Source organism: Phyllobates terribilis, unplaced genomic scaffold (genome assembly GCF_046119375.1).
Source record: "Phyllobates terribilis strain yellow unplaced genomic scaffold, ASM4611937v1 Scaffold_4__5_contigs__length_816908805, whole genome shotgun sequence".
Lineage (NCBI taxonomy): Eukaryota > Metazoa > Chordata > Amphibia > Anura > Dendrobatidae > Phyllobates > Phyllobates terribilis.
Window position 1 is genome coordinate 404,941,765 of NW_027362764.1, and position 9,944 is coordinate 404,951,708.

The 9,944-nt window shown below is 45.6% G+C and overlaps 1 protein-coding gene across 10 annotated transcripts in view; it reads left to right on the forward strand.

Moving 5' to 3' along the window:
* LOC141265452 (uncharacterized) overlaps nucleotides 1-7,074 on the forward strand; it is a 99,850-nt gene extending 92,776 nt beyond the window's left edge. For all 10 annotated transcript variants that reach the window (XM_073678584.1, XM_073678586.1, XM_073678590.1 and 7 more), the window contains one exon: nucleotides 2,832-7,074. In XM_073678584.1, coding sequence (XP_073534685.1) covers nucleotides 2,832-2,923 — 92 coding nt within the window. In that variant the 3' untranslated portion in view covers nucleotides 2,924-7,074. The remainder of the gene's footprint in view (nucleotides 1-2,831) is intronic.
* The last annotated feature ends 2,870 nt before the right edge of the window (nucleotides 7,075-9,944 follow it).

The following is a 9,944-nucleotide window of genomic DNA, read 5'->3' on the forward strand; positions in this document are numbered from 1 at the left end:
TGGTCCTCAGCTCGTCGTAATGGCCCATCCTGGTCCTCAGCTCGTCGTAATGGCCCATCCTGGTCCTCAGCTCGTCGTAATGGCCCATCCTGGTCCTCAGCTCGTCGTAATGGCCCATCCTGGTCCTCAGCTCGTCGTAATGGCCCATCCTGGTCCTCAGCTCGTCGTAATGGCCCATCCTGGTCCTCAGCTCGTCGTAATGGCCCATCCTGGTCCTCAGCTCGTCGTAATGGCCCATCCTGGTCCTCAGCTCGTCGTAATGGCCCATCCTGGTCCTCAGCTCGTCGTAATGGCCCATCCTGGTCCTCAGCTCGTCGTAATGGCCCATCCTGGTCCTCAGCTCGTCGTAATGGCCCATCCTGGTCCTCAGCTCGTCGTAATGGCCCATCCTGGTCCTCAGCTCGTAGTAATGTCCCCCATCCAGGTCCCCGTATTGTCGGAATGTCCCCCATCCATGTCCCCGTATTGTCGGAATGTCCCCCATCCAGGTGCCCATATGTCCCCATCCAGGTGCCCATAACAGAGGGAAAAAAAGATTCTGCTCACCTGTCCTCTGTTCCCTCGGCGTCTTTCTGCACATGCGACATGCAGGCACCATAGACCCTTGACGATAGCGGCCTGGTTCAGGAGCCGCCAACATCAGCGCTGTACTGCAGTGTATTGCCACGCAGAGACCAGCTCTCTGCACAGCAATACCAATGCCATCCGCAGGCCTATCAGAGGCCAGCAGCTGATGTCTGCGCATGTCAGTGACGTCATACGCCGCTGTGCTGGGACGCAGATGTCAGCTGCCGACCTCTGATAGGCCGGAGGCTGGTACTGGTATTGCTGTGCAGAGAGCCGGTCTCTGCACGGCAATACACTGCATTACAGCGCTGATGTCGGCGGCTCCTGGACCGGGCCGCAATCAGAGTCTATGGTGTCTGCGGGCCGCATGAAGCAGCCGTAGGGGCCGCATGCAGCCCGCTTGTTTGAGACCCCTGCCCTACACTAACTTACTGGAACTAAGCCTTACAAATGTATTTCCATTTTTATTATTACTGCACTATAACAATTACAAACTAGTTTATAATTTTTTAATTAGTTTTATTTTTTGTATTACTCTTATGGTATTACTAAAATCCTTATACCTAAATTTGTTGATCCAGAAAAAGGCAAAAGCCCCAGGACACATTCAGCCAATTTGCATCACGGGGAAAAATTCCTTCTTGACCCTGAGAAAAGTCGATCATTCCTAGCACCCTGGATCAAATGTTCTACTATAGGTGTAACATTTTGTCTAATTCAACTGTAACCCACAATGTTATGTGTATCGAGGAAATCATCCAGCCCTTTTTTGAAAGCTGTTATAGTGTCGGCCATCACTACCTCTTGTGGTAGGGAATTCCACAGTCTGACTGTAAAGAACCCTTTACTGTTTAGGTGCCGGAATCGCCTTTCTTTCGCCCGTAATGAGTGCCCCCTGGTCCGAAGTATGGTCTTTGGAAGGAATAAGTCATGTGCTAGTCCTTTGTACTGACCACACACATATATTTATACATGTAAATGAGATCCCCTCTGAGGCATCTTTTTTCTAAGCCAAACAAGTTCAACTTTTTGTTTTCAAGCTAACACAGCATAAAATGTTGACATGGGAAACAACCTAATTTATTCTTTTTTTTTTTTTTTTTTTTTGGGCCAGTCCACACATTTTCAGAAGCAGCCAATGCAAAACCAATACCAGCAAACTGATCCTCTTGGGATAGGAATTTCCTTAAATTTTGGTTACTTCCTAATTTTAAAATAATGGCTTGCAGCCATCCCAGTCTCAAACTATCACATTGGATGGTCAATTTCTGAAGGGAATCCAACTCCTTCCCAGTTCATGTGGTGCATTAGACAATGAATTAATAGTGATGGGATGGCAATTTTTGAGGCAACAAAACAACGTTGGCTGACACTAAGCCCCAGCAATGATAATTTAAAGGTGTTTGGCAGATACTTCCATTACTAATGTTATAATAAAATGTTCCAAAAAACAAACAAAACCACTACCCTACACCATCCCCCTTTGATCTTTTTATTAACCAAGTAGATCCTAGGTTGGTCCAACGTAGTCCATCAAATCCAATGTAGTCCATTTAGTGATTAGAAGAATTAAATAAATCTCAAAGCGTGTGAAACTAAATAATCTTAATGTACTTAGTGCTGTCCTCGTTTTTGTTGAAGACTTTAGCCTTTCATATTTCTATAGTAAATGGGTGGTGGGGCCCAAGAATGATGTTCTCTGGTGGGCCCTGTTTTCTCCAGTCCGACACTTTAAGACTTTAGTCTTTCCTGTGTCAGCACTATGTTTCTCTCTACTGTAGCTTTGCATTGTACTTTGTGGTGGCACCTGAAGGTATGTGTGCACATTAAGTATTCACTGCAGACATTTCTGCACCAAAAATGTGTCTCCTGTCAGGAGAAACGCTGTGTAAAATGCTCTTTTTTTATGCGTTTTTTCCCCCCATTCATTTGTAAGGGTGAAAAACTGCAAATACGCTGACAGAACTGGCATGCTATAGATTTAAAACGGCTTCCAATCTGTTAGGAAAAGATGAGCAGCATGTAAATGATATTTTCATTCATTTAAGCAGCAAAAAAACACATGTGAACATAATCAATGCAGCCCATAAATACCAGAATCATAGGATATGTCTCTTTACCTCCTTGCCCCGTTTGCAATTGACAGTCTCCTCTCATCAGTCCTCATGAATTACAAATAGGGCAAATTTGATTAACCAGTGAATATTATGAATACTTCAGACACCAACATATTTTTAAACCACTTGCTGTTTTGTTTTTCACAGTCCAGAGTTCCGTCATTGAAGCAGATCCGTTGATGGAAAGTGAAGATTGCGGTGCTGCTGAAGCAGCTTGCAGTGATGATGAAGATGAATAGAATATGTACATGTTTATACCTTGTGTCTTAGGACCCAAACATTTTTTCAGTTCCAAGGATTTTTTTTCTGCATTGTGATATTAATAATTGAACTAGACTTTACCACGACTGGCAGTTACATTCAGCGAGACCTTTGCCAGGGATATTTCTAGTTATGCGCCTGTACAGTAAAAAGTCTACCAATCTCATTTAATAAATATACAGTAGTATGCAAAAGTTGTAATCAGGTGTGGAAAAAATGCTGCAAAGTAAGAATGCTTAAAATATACTAATATACAAAGGGAATGAACAAAAGAGAAATCTAAATTAAATCAATATTTGGCGTGACCACGCTTTGCCTTCAAAACAGCATTAATTCTTCTAGGTACACTTGCACTTTTTTCAAAGGAACCTAACAGGGAGATTGTTCCAAACATTTTGGAGAACGAACCAAAGCCAAATAATTCACATTTTGGCTCGTAAGTTCAGAGCACCTGCTGACATTTATCTGTACCCCAGTTCCGATGTTTTCGTGCACAGTTGACTCGCTTGGCCATTTTTCCATGTTGAAGGGTATGACTTTGTGGCCACAATTCTTCTATGAAGATCACCCCGGGCCAGACTTCTCCAAACAGTAGATGTGTGTAGCTGGGTCCCATGCTACTTCTCAGCTGATGGCACAGATGGACATTTTGATGGGAAATAAGCATGATGGCCTCGAATCATCAAAATGATTCAAGACACTGGCTAAATCTTTCAAAAGTTGCAAATTTTCCAACTTGGCGTTTTCATGCCAATTTTGCAAAAATGGGCAAAGATTGGGTTGATCAGGGGCATGATGCCACAGCTCGTCTAATGTATGATAAGCTGTAGCATACATCACTCCAGAAATCTTACTTAAGCCTCCTTTACAGGATGACTGTTCAAACAAAGTGCAGGCGCTCTGTGCACGCATGTTGTGGCCAAACCTTTAATTGTACCTTTCCAGCTACTTGTTTTCCCTCTATCCACACCCTTCCCTCTCCTCTTCTTTAATTAAAGGGACTATGTCAGTACAGAATGTTCAAACAATGTCCCCCCACTCAGTGCTTCATGGCAGGGCTAATCATTTAAATACACCTTCACACTTGCTTTTTTTTCTTTGACAGCTCTAGTTTTTATGGAGCCAGTTAAGGGTGGAGATTGATGGAAACCCAGCCGGTGTGAAGGTGTATTGTAATGACTGGACTTGCCGTGAAGCATTGAGCGCTTGTACTTGGTTTGAACAGTCATTCTGTGCTGACAGTCCCTTTAATGACCGTGTTTAAACCTACATACGAATATGATGATCATTATCACCTGTTTGGTATCATTGATTGCACTCCTACAAAATATCTGACTTTGTGTAAGTGTGCTAAGAAAAATTGTTGTTTTGAAGGGAAAGGGTGGTCACACCAAATATTTGATTTAAAATTTTCTTTTGTTCTTTCTTGACTTTGTATTTTTGTCATTTAATAAAAATAACACGTTTTGAAAGCATTCTTTGCAGTCTTTTTTTCCACACCTGCCAATTACTTTTGCCTAGTACTTTAAATCACAGTATATATTAAGTTTTTGCATAGCGTTGTTTTGACGCATTCTACTGTACTTTTTAATAATGATGTTGTTTGGGAACCATATATTTAATTTGATTGGGTGCCATCAAAGGCATGCAAAAAAAAAAAATTCCCAAAGGATTTTTTTTTAGTTGGGTAAAGTTTTTTTCTGCTTTCTGTGCTAGAATCTGATCATATTTTTGCAGCTAAATATATAGGTTGTCCACAGAGCGGTAATATTCCCCTGAAATTAAAGACTCGTTTTGTCATCATTAAAGGGGTTATCCAGGACTATGTTGTTTTTTTTCTCATGATGCTCAGAACTGACAGGCAGGTAGTTGGCAACAACCTACCTGTTGTGCCTCGGCTAAGAGCAATTACAGACCTCGCATGCCAGTGGTTCTGCTGATCAGGTCAACAGAGCAGCTCTTCCTCTTCCGGTCTGTTCTATTGATGGGGCATGACTGCAGACATCATGCTTATTGACAGTCGGCTCCCCTTTCCACAGTTGGGCAGCAGGGAGCCAGCTGTCAATCAGCTTGTCATCGGCAGTCCACACCCCACCAACAGAGCGGAGTGAAAAGAAGCAGCTGCTCCGTTGATATGACCTCACCGGAATTTGCAGAATTGCCAGTAGGAGTGGTCCGTGACCACTTTGAGCCAGCAAAGATCGGCGACAGGCAGGTAGTTAGCAACAATCTACCTGCCTGTAAATTTTTAGGCCCATAAGATAAGAATAATGTAGTCCTGGATAACCCCTTTTAAGTATTTTATTTTCTCTTCAACACTGACTTCCTTAAAAAAAAAAAATACATTTTAACTATTTTTTACTTAGATGCACATATTTGTATATAATTGATTTTATGTGTTTTCATTGTATTTGTTTTTTTTTTGTTTTTTTTTACTGTGATTAAATTGAGATTAAGCAGTTTTCTCAATAAATTAATTTAACGTTTTGGAAATGTTTTAAATAACATTAGTGAGATGGAAAATGACATTCACATTTTATTAAAGCAGCACTCTATTTATATTGTCTAAACCCTTAGTGACCACCAATATACCTTTTTACTGGCCTGAGATATAGCATCCTACAACCTGTGAAAATGCCGCTTCTGTCAGTTGTACACTATAGCTGAGATCCTGCTGCATCAGCCACGATCATTGTTGGCATCGACCATGGCTATTTAACCCCTTGGATGATGCTGTCAATAGTGAGTACGGCATCTAGATGGTTAACAGTGTGTGGGGCTCCCTCTTTAACCCCATTGGCACCCTGAGATCATGATGGTGTGTCCTGATGGTTGCCGTGGCGGGGGTGTGTTTTGCACCTGGCTTTTAGTAGCAGCAGCCACCCCCCTGATGTCATTCACTGCAGCAGGGGATGAGGGGGCGTGGCTTGCCCTCTGGCTTTTAGTAGTAGCCAGTCACCTGATGATGTCTCCTTCACTGCAGGGCTACTAGCAGGGAGACCTTATCAGGGGGCTAGTGTGACCGGAGCTGCTCTTCACTGTTCACCCCTCCCATCTGGGACATTACAGCAGTGCAAAAATTGAAAAACTGGCTTATTTAATACTAAAGTCCCTCACCTATAGAAGCCGCATAGAAGTTGTTTCCACCAACTGACTATAGTCGATGCAAAACAGAAGACTGCACAACAACTTGTTTTTCATAATTTATCCAATAATGTTTCATCCAGTATATATGTGTCAGAAAAATATTAAGAATTTCTCCCTCCCAGACCCCTCTTCATCCCCCCTCCCCTATAGTATTTGGTAGTGGAGAGGAGCAGACACTCCACGCAGCTGTCCCCATGCAAATTAAGCCCACACAGCAGAAGTAGCTGTAAGCAAATGCTAGCACAAAAGGTGCTACTGACCCAATTAGCATGCAGATGTTTCCCAGTGACACAGACCTGCAACAATTTACATCTAGCTGAGAAGGTTGTATTCAAAAGACTTCAACAGAAATCTCTAGTCTTTTTGGCGCCAACGCAAAATATGGAATATCTGGAGTTCTATACTTCCTATAATAATGGGGCCCATATTTTTAGTGGCAGGGTCAGCTAAAGAACAATATGCTTATTATCTCGTAGCTGTAAGGCCCTCCGAGGAGTTGTGGCCCAAAAGTATCAGAATAATGGATTGCTGCTACACCATGTGTGGTCTCTAAAGAAAGGTAAATTCAGAACGTAAAATAAGGCGTCGCTTGCAAGCTTCTGCGGTCAACCAGCGATAAGTTATCCCAGAAGTTAGAGATTCTAATAAAAATATGAAAGCTGGAGCCCAGCCCACGTGAGGTCATTACAGGGCAGTGTCGGCAGGTCTCTCCCTTCAGCATAAAAGACACAGTGGAAGGGGGGGGGGCAGTATTAATTGTGGGGAGGTATAGCGTCTATAAGCAAAGGATAGCGTTCAAATCAAAGTGGAGCGCCTCCCGTCCTGCTATACTAAATCGTCTCTGCGATCTTATAGTAAGATTCCTCTTTAATCCTTATTGTTTTATGTAACTGCATATGTATTGTATTGTCTCCTTTTGTAAAATCTTTGTATATTTTTCCTAAATACTGCCGCCCTTTTGGATTAAATATAAAATTTAATAGTCCTGTTTCTTTTGTTCTGTAATCATTCCCTCCCCTGAAGCCATATATGCTACCAGAACACAGGCGTCCGACCCGGCCTGTATTATACTTCAAATTGGGTCGGTGGTGGCATCGAATAATAATAATAATAATTGGGCTATCGTGAAGCTGACAGTAACCGTACGGTGCCTTATACATTCCATGCGTTGGAGTCCGGAGGTGTATACGCCATATTCTTTCTGCTCGCTTGCCGATACCTATGTAGTGAGCAATCTGGGTCGTGTGCGTGCGAATCCCTGACCAATCTTGACAAAGTGATGGCAGCAGTGAGATATTGTGTGATCTCTCCAGTGTCGTCACTGACAAATTGGTGGCAAGCTGTGGGATATTACAGAACATCAGTGGCTGGATTGAGCAACTATTCCTGTCATTGAAAACCTGCACGGTTCTTGGGAGAATTCTGTGCAAAGTTTTAAGGAACCAGACTGTTTTAATATTTTTTTTTATCTGGGACATTACCGTATGTGTAGCAGTTGCACCCCTTCCCCTTCTCTTGTTTTTCTGTCCTATCTTTTATTTGGCAATAATGGCTACGAGTGAAGAGCCCTGGGGTCTACCCAGCAGTCGAAGGCCACTCGCTGCCCTCTGTGAGCTGAGACAGATTGACCCCACGGGCAAAACCAGGCACCAAATGATTGCTGAACTGTTGCAAGGTGCTGCAGAGCCCTGATGAGGGGGCGGCCAGCCAAGGCCCGGATGGCGCTGCTGCAGGGCTCCCACCTGTGATTGCCAGCCCGATCCACAGCCATGGTAGTGTGGACCCTCACCTGCAGATGGCCTTGGAGCAGCTTGCCGCAGACTATCGTGACGGACGACTGCAGTTGATCCTGAAATTCCAGGAGCTTGCTGAGCAATGGGCCCAAGCTGACCGAGAGGCTGCTGAGCGCTAGGCCCAGGCTGACCGAGAGGCTGCTAAGCAGGAGCGACAGTACCAGCTGGAGCTAGCCTGGATTCAGAAGGAGCTATCTCCCACTCAGGCCCGTGAGTCCAACAGTGCCAACTGCCTTAAACCCCGTCCTGAGTATTTTCCTGTAATTGAGAGACTGAGACGTGGACATATTTCTGCGAGGGTTTGAAAAAGCCTGCAGACAGTACCAGCAGCCTGAAGCCCAGTGGGCCAGGTATTTAACCCCAGAGCTCAGAGGAAAAGCCCTGGAGGTGTTTGCCTCTCTCCCTCGAGAGGCCCTGATAAAGAAGTACCAGCTGATTCTGGAGGTTTACCGGAAAAAGTTCTGAGCCCTCCTGCGGGTACCACATGACAGCTACGGCGATGTGGTAGGTGAGCTCAGAACTCACTTTGAGCAGTGGGTCCAAGGACTGTCAGGCACCACCTTGGGGGGCCTGAAGGATCTGATGGTGAAGGACCAGTTTCTTCGTCTTTGCTCAGAGGAATTGCGGCAGTTTGTGCTTGGCTGGGAGCCGAAGGAAGCTGCCAAAGCAGCCCAGATCGCGGATGCCTATGAGGCCAACCACACACCAGAGGTGCAGAAGTCGGCCGCCGCCAGCTGGAAAGGTGGTAAGTATACAACCACCCCCAGTATTCCAGCCAGTTGACCCTCAGCGGGTTCTGCCCCATCTTCCAGCACCTGGCCTGCCTTTGACTCCCGTGTTATATTTGTGACCAAACGGGTAACATCAGCCTTGTCTGCCCGGAGAGGCAGAAGATGAACACCACACCTGAGGCCCCGGAGCCTACTGCAGCCATTCTTTTTGTGGGTGGGGCGGTTGGCTGGGCCTGTGAGAACTTACAACCGGTTACTGTGGGCAACACCGTTACTGTTGGCCTTAAGGACACTGGCGCAGAATGTACCCTCATCTGCCCTGAGTTCGTGTTACCAGAAGAACGCGTTCCTGGGAAGTCCCGGATTGTCCCTGGGTTTGGGGGTGTTCGCCGTCCCATACCGATGGCCCAAGTTTTTCTGGACTGGGGTGTGGGGAGGGGGTTAAGGGAAGTGGGGGTGTCAGAGAATCTCCCTACTAATGTGCTATTAGGAACTGAACTGGGACGGTTGGTTGCCCAATACGTTCCTGACAACCCTCCCAGGTCTGATGTGTCATGTAGTGTAACTGTCAATAATGTCAATGTAATGCATAATAAAAATGTGTGTTGTGATAGGGGGGAACCTGGCCGCCCCACACCGCAGGGTGATTTTCGCTGAGGAACTCCTAATGCGAGCCAGCTATGGGCAATGGGAGCAGGCACGGACGCAAGGAACCAGGTCGTCCCGTGCAGGTGACCAGTGTCACACCAGATGGTGACATGGTTAGTGGTAGTTGTCCCAAGATTAGCACGGCTCCAGGAGTAACGAGAAAGGATGGGGAGAAACACGGGGATCATAGGCAAAGTGGTCCTGTGTCACGACGGTCTGTGACATGGCTGGTCGCAGCTGCCCCATAGCTAGCACTGCCCCCCTGGTAGCCATGAGGGATGGAACGGTAGGCCCCACAACAAGGTAAGAGAAAGGTGTCTCCCCCTGTTTGTCAGAATTATGGGAGGAAGGTACCCATAGCCTGTCAGAGGCGTGGGAAAAATGTACCCCGAACTGGTCAGGGTGATATGAAAGCTTGATCCCCAGGTGATTCAGAGTGGTGGGCAAGTTGGGCCCACAGCTTGTCAAATCAGCAGGGAGGGTGGACCGCGAGGTAGATTTAAGGGGCGATTGGTAAATCGGCTCCTACGCTACGTCACAGGGGGAGATGTCAGACGAATATTAAGAATTTCTCCCTCCCAGACCCATCTTAATCCCCCCTCCCCTATAGTATTTGGTAGAGGAGAGGAGCTGACCCCCACGCATCTGTCCCCATGCAAATTAAGCCCACACAACAGAAG